The 12,703-nt window shown below is 39.9% G+C and overlaps 1 protein-coding gene across 5 annotated transcripts; it reads right to left on the minus strand.

Annotated features, from left to right (window-relative positions):
* Positions 1-1,856: 1,856 nt before the first annotated feature.
* On the minus strand, positions 1,857-11,727 carry casd1 (CAS1 domain sialic acid O acetyltransferase 1). 5 transcript variants are annotated; one of them, XM_029442853.1, is made up of 19 exons: positions 10,999-11,137; positions 10,568-10,813; positions 8,876-8,972; positions 8,585-8,705; positions 8,270-8,314; positions 8,103-8,162; positions 7,941-7,985; positions 7,695-7,818; positions 7,238-7,452; positions 6,376-6,795; positions 5,298-5,387; positions 5,066-5,185; positions 4,720-4,876; positions 4,546-4,625; positions 4,129-4,230; positions 3,834-3,974; positions 3,004-3,081; positions 2,581-2,673; positions 1,857-2,132 (listed from the first exon to the last, which is right to left on the minus strand). In XM_029442853.1, exons 2-19 carry the CDS (start codon positions 10,806-10,808, stop codon positions 1,872-1,874), a joined length of 2,490 nt encoding a protein of 829 aa, XP_029298713.1. In that variant the 5' UTR covers positions 10,809-10,813; positions 10,999-11,137; the 3' UTR covers positions 1,857-1,871. The 5 variants fall into 5 exon arrangements, with proteins under 5 accessions (XP_029298713.1, XP_029298717.1, XP_029298716.1 ...); XM_029442857.1 differs by lacking the exons at positions 10,568-10,813; positions 10,999-11,137 and adding an exon at positions 11,705-11,727; XM_029442856.1 differs by lacking the exon at positions 10,568-10,813 and having other exon boundaries at positions 11,064-11,095.
* Between the last annotated feature and the right edge of the window lie 976 nt (positions 11,728-12,703).

Raw genomic sequence — 12,703 nt, forward strand, 5'->3', positions numbered from 1 at the left:
CTGTAGACAAATTGTTCCACCGTAAAGAAGAAATTCATTCTTTGTGAACCCATGTTTTTCTTTTAAAGAGAAGCTACGTAAATGTGTAGAAAACAAACGACAAAGCAATCAACCTCATCGTAGATGACACATTAAAACTCAAAAAAATTCATAAGCAACACAGCTTGGATTGTACAATATTACACTTTCTTTTTTTTTTTTTTTTTCTGCCAAATGACAAAACCAATACCATTTACCCAATAAAAATGTGCTCAAGTACATAAAGAATCTGCTCCTGGTACCATGTTAAACATCTTGTTAAACATTGGATTTTACTGCAAAGGTGAAAAGAAAAATGCAGGTCATCAAAGGAAAAGTGGTAATCTCTTAAAAGTCTGAGGATATATAGGCAAAGAGACATCGCCCATTTGAAGGCTGACAAAATATACAATATTTTCCTTTGAGTAATGTCTCAGCCAGTCACTTAGTAGTAGTTAAATGTTGACGTGGCCCTGATGCAGAGAGCAGATGGAAGATCCCCCATCACAGATGTGACTACATACATCTCATGTACAGTATGCATAAGCCACTGAAAGGAGTCGTATGTTCAAAAGGCATTTTCACACACGCGCGTATTGATCAAAAGATTCGTTGGCTGTACCAACACAGGGAGGATGTATATTTAGCTGGAGTCCCTATGGTACAATAATATGTGCACGCCGGTACCTCCAGAGCTAAGAGGTATGTTTTTAACACCAATGAAAAAAGGACTAAAAACACTGTTGAAGCATTGCTGTATAAAATAAAGTATCTCACTCTATCATACAAATATACACAAACTATGAAGTGAGCTAATAGAGGACAGACGGGTATTAGACTGTAAAGGTTCAACCGCCGCAATGCGTGTCTGAGGCAAGTGATCATCTACGAGCTGCTGCGATGGGTTCAAAGATTATGGATGTAATGCTTCCTTCACAAACAGCAACGTCATGAACGCGAAGTACAGTACAAAGTAAACAAAGCCCCCCCCCCCTGTATAAAATGTACACCTAATTTAAATCATTAAATACTGTCCATATCACAACCAAGTTCAGAGCTACAGCAAGGGACCACAGTACCTTTCACACAAGGCAAACATTTCGAAAACATTAGCAAAAATATGTCGAGGGATAATCCAACATTTGAATAATTGCACTCCAAACTGTGACTTACGTTTTGACTGTTTTTTTTGGATCACCCCAGCGAGTTGTTGGTCCATATTTTGCATATTAAGATATCTAACATTCTTTTAAAAATCACCAGAAATAATGTAAAAAGTAATGTTGATCATAAAACTCTGCACAATTTAATTTCCTTTTTTTTTTTGACATCTGAATATGTAGATTATGGATCCGTCGGAGTGAAAACACGTTCAACTGCTACTGCCTTGTGGACGGAGTGTGTGCCTAGTGATCCCTTCCAGAGTGAAGTTATTATAGGAAGTACTGTATGTGACTAAATAAACATATTAGTGGGTTTGGCTAAATTTAGACAGCAAGCAAGAGGTGATGAAAAGACCTCTTTTTGTTTTTACATAAAATGCCACATCGCCAAGTTTCTCCTCTGTTCTTCAACTCAATCAAGATAATGTAAACGTTTTATTATTATTTTTTCCTCCTCTCTCTTGCACTTTGCCCTGAAAAGGAGCAATTGTTTTTTTTGAGCAGTTTTATAATATTTTCTTTTATTCAGTGTGCGACTTTCCCCGCTGAGGTTTTCTCCTGTGGACACCTGTGAGCTTTAACACCGGGCCTGCTCCTGGCTTGGATCTGGACCTCACTTCAACCTCAGCAGGGACTTGGCAGCCCCCCCCCCCCCCCATTCCCACCATTCCCACCATCAAGAGGTGTCCATCAGGCGCCGTGGGTGCCCCTGGCCAGCAGCAATACAACCATAGTGACGAGCGTGACGGCCCCCAGTCTCTTCAGCAGGGCAGCGCTGTCTTTGGGGATGACCACCTGGGCCAGGTCATTGGTGATGAGGGAAATCTCATGAGCCACACAAACAAAGATGAAGGTGCTGACCACGATGTTAAACGAAGGGTTTCCTGGGATCAGGACCAAAATGCCCTTGGTGTCGGCTGCAAGCCAGATGTGGTACTGGCATATGAACAGCTGGGGGAGACAATATACACATTCAATAGTGAGTAATATAACATGTGCAGTTCAACTTGGCTGCCTCCAGGGAGCTGCAGAACACCACACAAAGAGCTGGTTAGGGTTAGATTTCAACATTTTATTAGTATTGCTTCCACATTTTATTAACGTTACCGTATCTCAGCTAGGTGACGGATTACTCATTTATCTTATCGTTTCATGGTACCCCTTGCAAACCCCTTTGTAATAGCAGATTGTTTTCTATCTAGGACTATATAAATAAACATTTTATTATGTTATGTTGCCATTCAACAACCATTTTATTTACGAAGGCATTTCTCTTGAATTTATTGTTTTATTTGACTTTTTTTATGACAAAAACTGTTAATTTAAAATTGTTTGTCTACCATTTTCAGTTTGTGTTGGATCTCATGTTACACGTTTACAACTGCCACATCCGTCTTACCTCCAAGGAGATCTTTCCGAACCATGCAAAGAAAGAGCTATATACAGAGCGGGCGTAGCCAGGAATGTTCCTGATGAGAATGAAGGCCAAGATCTGTGAGAAGAGAGACGACAAACTGTTTCAGGACATGTCTTATCATTTATAGTAGCAGGCTGAAGTCGTAAAAAACACTAAAGTTTGAGCCATTTACAATCACTAGGTCAATTTAAGCTTAACAGTGTTCTGAATTCAGTTATCTATTGCACAACTTCAAACGGTATCCTAGCTGGCTCTATATTACCCGTACTATCTTTAGCAATAAAACAAGGCAACTCCCTTGTTGTAAACCTGTCATGTGACGAGGACACATGAACTACAAGACATGTTTGTTGTAAAACCACACGAGAAAGAAAGGAGAGAAGAAGGAAGGATAGAAATGTTTACCTGGACAACAAAGATGTAAGGATGCATCTCGTTGCACTCGGTTTTGGTTTTGCAGCTGCTGGCCCATATTGAGTAAGTCTAGAAGGAAAAGGAGAAGTTAGGTAACATCTGTCAGAATAACATAAGAAGTTGTAAAAGTGATAATCGCACCACAGAAGAGGCGGTTGATTTAGTTTGACCAAAGCAGTTCCTGAAATTCCCAACTGCTTTGGGGGATTACACATTACAGTACAGCCTTTCTCAATACAAACAAGAACTCTTTCAAGACACACATAAGAGCATTAAGAGCAGACGATTGTGGTCGTCAACGCAGCTACCAGGTGTGGCATGTCCAGTAAGCAGGGATGTTGTGATCAGTGAACTAGTCGCTTAAACATCGCCACCCTCGCTGGCTGGTTAAACTTATAGTTATTGTATTCATGTACGCGTTAAACATTGCATAATGACTGAATGTGCACAGAAATGTCATGTCTTCCTAGTCAGCGCGGTATGGCAGTATTTTGATTGGCGAGAAAATGGAAATAAGGTTGTATGATGGATGTTTCAAGAAACAATTGGCATATAACGCGATCACACGATGCCGGGGCGCACAAATATACTATAGAATGGCTCTTACAGTACAATACAAGAAACATTTGTTTCAGACAATGACTAGTCGAAGTTTAAACTTCTGTCTAAACGTCAGGGAAGTTAGTCGATAGGAACATCTAACAGCTAATGCCCTCCCTGTGTAACCGCGCTCTCCTGAGCTGCATTTAGTTCATTAACTACATTTGGAAAGCAGATGAGAACAATCTAAAATAATTAAACCAAAGTGTGAAGAGTCTTACTATGAAGGAGACGATAGAGAGTGAGAGGAGCAGTTTGGAAATCTTGGCAGAGAAGAGAGACTCTCCTTTGCCCTCCGACAGCACCAGGCGCTTCTGAAGCACCAGATAGATGAAGGCAAACAGCATGCCGTGTATCACCGCCTGCAAAACACACATTAACACATCAAGACCATTTTTACAGAGTTTGGGCCCACTTGTACTCTGCCACATTTTACATTTCAAAGAATGCGTCAATGCAAATGCTGAATCGCTAAAGGAGGAGGCGTGCAACTGGAGCGAAAAGCATTTGACTTACAAATCGGTCGAGCTTCCATCTGAACCACCACTCGTGGACGGTTCCGTTCAGCTCAAAGAGATTGGAGATTGGCCACACGGAGAAGACGTTCTCAAAGAAACCCTGGAGTTACAACACCAAAACATGAATATTAAATACGCAGGGCTTCATACAAGGATGTAATTAAATTCACTACGGTAATACGTATTCATCCACTTTGCTTCATTTGGGATAAAAAACTAATGAGTTTGAATAAAGTATTCTTGTACTTGAAAGTATGTGGTAAATTAAATGTAAAGACACTTACTGAAAGTGTTTATATGAAATCAATATAAAACCTGTAATTAAATCTCTTATTTAAAGTATTTACAACTCAAAACTAAAGTGAGGTTGCAAATTGTGACATTGGTGGGATTCAAAACATGTTTATTCACCCACCTGTGAATAGGCAAAGACGCAGATGAATATCAGGAGGCTCAGTAACTTCACCAAGACCCCAATGTGCCAAAAGCCACTACCTGTTCAGAAAGCAGGACAGCCATCAGCGAGTGAGATGAGAGTGAAACAAATGAAGCAACAGGGCTTTAAACTTCAAAAACATCTGACACCTACTGTTGGCCTTTTTCTGAAGGATCTGAGGCCACATGGCCATGGTGGCGTAGATGACGACAAACCAGAAGGTGACCAATGGGACGAAATAATAGAACTGGTAGGGTCTGTTCATTACCAAGCACAGTACCAAGACCAGGAAGTTTAGACGGAAAAGCACCTGGAGACAAAAACACACACACGGATCAATCACTAACAGCATCAAAGGTATTAAGGTAAAGAATAAATAATATGATCGTATTTCATGCAACACAATGTAGTTAGTGTAAAATGCTTTTTTATTAAGTCTCTTATATCAAATGTTCTACAATAAAGATCCTGGTTAAAGTATAACTGACTGTACACTCACCTGGCAAACTCTATACAGTCCAAAATCTCCTTTGAGCCAGAAAAAGGAAAAGTGTCCATAGCCCGTCTGAAAAAGGTACGCTGCCACCAGCACCCGCACATGCATGTACACTGGAAGGAACTGAAAGACAGAAACAAATTAATGTGAATGCCTTTTTATCAAGTATCCATTTATACCGTTTCAAAGCAGGTTGCTGCCGAATGCATGTGTAGATTATATATTTAGGACTCACAGCGCTGGCTCCAGACATGTGATAAATGAGGATGACCAACTGCATCCAGCCTTTCCACTCGTCCGTTTGCTCTCGGTTGAGTAATTTAGTCTGTTTGAAAAGAAGAAGAAGAAGAAGAAGAAGAAGAAGAAGAAGAAGAAGAAGAAGAAGAAGACGGAAGAAGAAGAAGAAAGAAGAAGAAGAGAAGAAGAAAGAAAAGAAGAAGAAGAAAGACGAATAAGAAGAAAGAAGAAAGGAAGATACGAAGAAATAGATAGACGGAAGAAGAAAGAAAAGAAGACAGAAGAAAGACGGAAGAAGACGAAGAAAGAAGAAGAACGGAAATAAGACAGACGAAAGAAAATCATAAGACGGAATCAATTAATAATAAATAATAATACGAAATAATAATAAAGACGAATAAAGAAAAGAAGAATAAAAAGAAGAAGAATAAGAAGACGAAGAAAGAATACTGTTAAAAAATAAGAAGAAATGAATAAGAATACCTAATAAGAAAATAATAATGAAATAAAAATAAGAAAATAAAAAGAATATAAGACAATAAAGAATACTGAAGAAATAAATAAAATAAAAAAAATAGAATAGAGAAGAAAGAATAAGAAAAGAATAAAGAATGAAAAGAAGAATTATTAATAATTAATACAAATAATAATAAGAAGAATACAAATAATAAGACAAATAAGAAGAATAAGAAGAATAAGAATAAAAGAAGAAGAAGAGGAGAAAGAAGAGAAGAAGAAGAAGAAGAAGAAGAAGAAGAAGAAGAAGAAGAAGAAGAAGAAGAAGAGACATTGTAAACCAGATATCAATCATTAAACTTGTATGTATTATTACCAACAGCAAAGTTAATAATCTTTGTGGGGGACTTGCTTTTTTCATGTTTTTACTGTACACGCAGTTAAATGTTTGTTAAACTTAGAGCTTATATATATTTATAAAAATGTCAATCACAACATATGGAACCGTTAGAGTAAATTTACAGTAGATATCCAGCAACCAACTAAACTCAGAATCCAGCTGCTGGAGGAATTTGTGAAATGAGACTGTTTTGTTCAAAGCTTGAAGCATGCCATCTCACCTCCTTGCTGTTCTCATAGTAGAACACTCCCAGGACAAATATATTGACGAGAGGGATGAAGAACGTGGCATGAGTGTAGAACTTCTGCTCTTTCATGAACACATCTGCCCTGTCACAGAGGTAAAAATAGCCCATGATGATGCCCATCCTGCAGAGGGCCTGGAATGGCGCCGTTAGAGCCAGGGGGACAGCTGCAGTCGCGGGCTTCTTCTCCTCTAGGCTCTCAATGTCCGAGGGCACAGGTCGGCGGTGACGGTTGTTGCCAAGGATATGGAGGACCACGAAGACCAGGGACGAGCCCAGGAAGAAACATGCTGAGAGTTTCTGCAGGAGGTTTAGGGGTGGCAACGTCTGGCAGCAGGAACCGTCAATGGGTCTCAGTAGCTTGTTGCACACAGAGTTCATGAGGATCATGGCTCCCTGACAGGAGGATTACACAGGGCGGCAAACGGTGAGAGAACTATTGAGATCCTTCACTTAAGCAAAATACAAATATCAACAGACTATAAAAAATAAAAATAAAAATCTCCATTACAAGTAAAAATCCTGAATTACAAAATGTCATTTAAAAATACAACTAAATCTAAAATGTACTTGAAATATAAAAAATATTATTGGATCCGTGCTGTTGATGTATTCACATGCAAGAACCATTTTAATGTTGTAGTTGGTCAGGCTGCTGATGTACTGCTTAGTGGTTTAATCCGCAACAATGCATCATATGTTTGTGTCTTCATATAAAAAGTAATTAGTTCCTCTGCAACATGGACTACTTGATACCTCAAAGATAATTCCCAAGTACATAAAATGTACTACATTCTACTGCTGGAAATAAAGGATTAACAACAGAACTCCTGCCTACCACATCCCTGGTGCTCTCATGCATGTGCAAGCCGTCCTGTGACTGGGTGATAGTTTCCAGTCCAGCCTGGCGGTACGAGGCCAACAGCTTGATCCGGGACCTGCCGGTACGCTTGATGCTGTTAAGCACATCCGCCGCCACTTCATTGTACAGCTCCAGCTGTTTGTTGGTGATCTTTTTCCTCTCGTCACTCAACATCTTCTCATATACTGGATCTAGAGGACAAAAGTAGGATATTGTGTTTCGTGCATTGTGAACAGGAAGATTACAAAACTTTCTCGTCAAAATTACTTCATGGGGAAATTAGGATTTAGTAAATGACACTGCAGCACTTAAAATACCCTGAAGCACCCAACCATCTGGACTGTGTGAACACTTTGGAATGAATACTTTGATCACACCCTAGTTATCCGGGTTTTCAGGTTTTCAGATCATAAAACCTTGAAGCTGAGTTTACCTTGCAGAACCCAATAGACCTCTCCATGTTCAGCAAGCTTCTCCAGGTGCACAGCAATGGCTGTCAGGTTGACTTTGTACTGCTGCAGCGTCTTGCTGCTGCCACTGCCCAACCTGATTGACCACTGTGGTAAATGGATTGATGGATGAGATTAAGATTGATATAACTCAGCCACCACCTTGTTTTTGTCTATCATGAAATATGCAAGGAGATAGATCTATCTATATCTATATCTATAAAGCTTACTGTTGCAGATCCAAGGATGATAACATCTGGCTTTACTGAACCTTCCTGCAACACACAAGGGAAGTTGCAATTAGAAAATCAATGTCAAGTTTACAGTATGAAACTTCCTCAATTAATAATGCTCCAGACTTGTTTATAACAGACCTTAACATGTATACTCACATTCCATGATATCAATTGCTCCTTCATTGAATCATTTGCCTCTGGATACCACAGAAAGTCCTGCACACAAAGAGGACCAAGATGTTTCATCAGTGTATGTTTTTTATGTTGTTGGGGTTGTTTTTAGACTGAGAAAAGGAGATTAAAACACATCCAGAAAAGCTTACCACATTAAGAGAGGAACGCTTATCTTCAAAGGGAATGTCCTCGTGCTGCAGACATTATATGTGGACAGACAGAGAAAGTCTGTTAGGCAAATAGTGTCCATTGTTTTCCTTGCTTGTTATCAGACCAAAAGATAGTTACGACTGCCGCATGATTGCCGTGCATACTAGTGCTGCATTTTTTGTTAATGCCTTATTTGTGCAAACCACACATGTGTAGATCTGTATGCTGTGCACCAACAACACTTCAGTGTTTGTCTCACAACTCTTGCAACCTCTGCTGAACAGGGTTTGTATGGCGCTTCTTCTCATAATTACCTTGATCCCAACTTCTCTTTGGTTAGGGTCAATAGTTTTGATGAAGGAGTAAAAAAGCTGCCTGATTCGTGAATCACCGACAAAGGCCACTCGCTTTTTAGCAAGGCAGGTTTTGGTTTCACTGTAAGACAAAAATGTGACAGTGAGGAATCTCAAAACTGTACATCATAACAACTGCACACAGCAATTATCCCTGTGTGTGGTGGTTCATGTTCAACTGGTTATTCTTCTTACTACTTACCCATCCACATAATGTACATATTGTGACCTTGCACAGTTATTGGGACTCACATGCTTTTGTATTTGTGCATCATGCAGCCATACGGCTGCCATACGTTCTCCCCCAAGAAACGTCCTCTGGACAGCAGCCAGTCACATGAGTCTCCGCCTGGAGGGAAGACACAGAGAACCCCCAGTAAGGCCAAACAAAAAAACACTGCTCTTGCATTCACTCATAGTTTCTCTGCTAATATGACTGAAACCTGCTGTGTCAATCGTACCCTGGCTTTTCATTCAGTGCTTTCAAAAGACTAGTATACAACACAGGGCGCTGCCAGGGGGCATAGTACAACATGAAGCCATCAGCAATTTAGCTCAACCATAAATCTCTCCAGATATTTATTTGTGTGCAAAATGAATGGAGCCATCAGCAACTGAATCAATCTCTAGAAAGAGGAAATAATTAAGGGTATGTGGGCTGGTGAGATAGGTGGGCATGTAGTGTCATTGACAGGAGAGGCAACTGCCATCAGTGCGTATACAGTGGTCTATGGTTCCTATGCCTTTTCATGAACAAAGTTCATTCTATGCAACCCGAATGGGAGGCGTGTGTATGCCATGATAATGTGAATGTTAGTCCGGGTATGAAGTCCAACCTGTTACACCGGAAAAGTGTGTGTCTTAAATCCTTGCAGAAAACCTCTTTGCACGACAAACCAACGCAAAAATGTTAAGGATGTTACTACACCACTTTACTGTGTATCTGTATACTTAACAGAATAGGGAGTACTGGTGATTAAATGCTTGAATTGTATTTCTTCTTCTTCAACTGCTTGACTTGATCAGACAAAGGCCTCCTTTTACTACAACCATTCGTTTACATATACACCCATGCAAATGCAGCTGAATGGAAATTGTAATTACTTCTCGGCTGAGCAAACATGTGTTCACTGAGGTCTGAGTTAGGAGTAGATTACTCAGATCCTTTATTTAGTTAAAAGTAGTCATACTGCACGACTTTTAACATAGGATTACCAACTAGGCAAAGACATACTGTACATGGTTTTATGCAATTTGATTATTGCAAATGTGTTCAGGAAGTCTCTGCAACCCGAATGGGAGACGTGTGATAATCAATGAGTGAATGTGAGTCTTAGGGAATGAGGTCCAACCTGTTACACCGGGAAAGTGTGTCTTATATCATTGCAGAAAACATCTTCACACGACAAACCAACGCAAAAATGTTAAGGACCCGACACAGGAACCACTGAGTCGTTTGTGTTACTACACCACTTTACTGATCAACTTTATTGACAGTGTAGCATGTGTCTTTATACTTAACGGAATAGGGAGTACTGGCGATTAAATGGCCTCCCAATATTAAACACTTATTTATGTCAAGTGTTAGCTCCATCAACCTACACACGTCTTCCCCGAGAGTAACCAAGCGTATCCTGACAGGAGCATGTAAACACAGCTCAATGCAGTGTTAGCGTTATTCCGCTAAGTTAGTCAGACAAAGCAGATTTAAGTTCATGCTTTGGTGAATATCGCGACCATTTACTTGCATTGTCTAAGGCTCGTCATCTGTATGTCTCACTTTTTTAAAAAGCAACACTGGATAACGGCACTGTACCGACCCGCAAGTACTCGTAGACACACACAGCTAGCTATAGCTACCTAGCATTAGCATTAGCAATAGCTGGTGTCAAGTGTTTCACTGGCTGCATCAACAGAAACTTTAATAAACGGAAGACCACTTACCTCCATAGTACCGCGAAGCTGTGTGGAACACGACAAGTAAACCGACTAGCACTAGCGATATAAGTTTGGCATTTTTTATGTTAAAATGTTGATTTATTTCGCGTTTGCCCAGGCTATAGGCCAGGACCGCCATCTTTGCTCCTCCATGACAACAAGCACCTGTGCAGGCTAACAGAGGCGCTCCTCCCTGTGCACCATCTGCCTGGTCTGCCTCATCTGACACGGACTCCTTCTGCTCCATCACCGCTGGTCAAAGCCAGGTGCAGATCAAAATAAGAATATGAACTTTCAAATAGTTTCAATAAAACCAAGTAATCCAACACATTATTCGGGCAGATCAGTCAATTTAGTATAATATTGTACTTTAAAGTTCTGTAAGAGCACGAGTTTGAAAAGGAAAGTTGGTCCTCGCTTGAGAAATATAGTCTTACTGCTTTCACTGGTTTTCCCTGTGAGCACCGGGAGTGGTGCACACTTATTGTTTGCCTTCGGTTACCTGTTAGACTTGAAAGAACCCAGTTTAGTTATATCAGCTCTGTGTGTTTAGAGCATACCTGTCAACATTGGAGTTTCAAAATAAGGAAAATGTTTTGCCGGACTCCGCCCATACTTTAACATCTCTCAGCCACCCAGCCCCCACCCATATAATGTAAACGCATAAGGGACAGGTATATACATTCAGGAAATACATGTTTATTTAAAGTATGTATTACTTGTACATACATGTTTATAAGATTTATGTATTTTATTTATTAGTTAATATCATCAATTTATTTGATGATTGATGAGTTGTGTGGCTTTTGTTTCCTCCACGAGGACTTCCTCGCGATGTCAGAGTCGGGAAACATGTCGCGACACTGCGACTGAAATCATCGCAGAAGCTGAAGGCTACATTATTTTTTAGCGCAAAGCATCAACATCTTTCACTCAGCTGTGGTCACTTGGTTTACCTCCGACACAGTTGTTGTCACACATGAAGTCATTGACAGTGGATGTGTTTGTGCGTGCTTGTGCTTGGACGCTTATTCCGCCGTGTGCGATGCTAACATCTGGCACACTTTACAAAAAGCACGAGTTTGCCCGACTCTGCTTTTATTACATAAGGGAAGGGCTCCTCCCATTTGTTCAGGTACTTACATAAAGTTTTAACTTGTTTGGCAGGTTAAACCGCGTCTCCATCTATCTCCCGTTCACTGTGACTCTCATATGTTTTCTTCTTCGTCTTCTTCTTCTGTGTTATTATTCCTGTTTTCTTCTTCTGTGTGTTTACTGGCGGGTAAACGTCAGCTAATGTTAAACATAATACTGCCACCTGCTTTACCGGAGGCCACTGTACACTTTTTTAAATTAGGCCTTTTTTAATTTATTTTTGAAAGGTTAAAAATACGGGATAATTACAGGAAAATATGTAAACGGGAGAAAAGCGGGATGGAAGTAAAAATACGGGATAATCCCGGGAAAAACGGGAGGTTGGTTCTGTAAACTGGAACACCTTTCAGGGTTTATATGCTGTACAATCAGTTTTTATTTAACGTGCAGTTTTTTTTTTTATCATCAGCAATGCAGCATAATAACAGCATCAACGTTAATCTGCCAATTGCAACATGGCATGATTTGACAAACAGCCAGTCTGCACTCTACTGTCACAATATTTAATACTTTTAGCTCCTTGAAATGTGTTTCTTCTTCACCTGCTTGACTGGACCAGACAAAGGCCTCCTTTTACTACAACCATTTGTTTAGAATGTACACCCATGCAAATGAAGCTGAATGGAAGTTGTAATTACTACTCGGCTGAGCAAACCTACAGTAAGCATGTGTTCACTGACGGGTCTGAGTTAGGAGTAGATTACTCAGATCCTTTATTTAGTTAAAGTAGTCATACTGCACAGCTTTTAAAATATTACCTAGGAAAGCAAATACTGCTGGCCACGGCTGGATTACCAACTGGGCAAAGACATACAGTACATGGTTTTATATAATTTGATTATTGCAAATGTCCTCAGGAATTAAAGTATAATATCAATCAAGGTTGGTCCTACATTATTACATAATCATTGTGACCCTGTCTTGTAGAGCTGTGTTAAAGTCAGATTTTAATTTTGTGGTGCTTATCCCTAAATAAAGATTGTTTAT

Source organism: Cottoperca gobio, chromosome 11 (genome assembly GCF_900634415.1).
Source record: "Cottoperca gobio chromosome 11, fCotGob3.1, whole genome shotgun sequence".
NCBI lineage: Eukaryota > Metazoa > Chordata > Actinopteri > Perciformes > Bovichtidae > Cottoperca > Cottoperca gobio.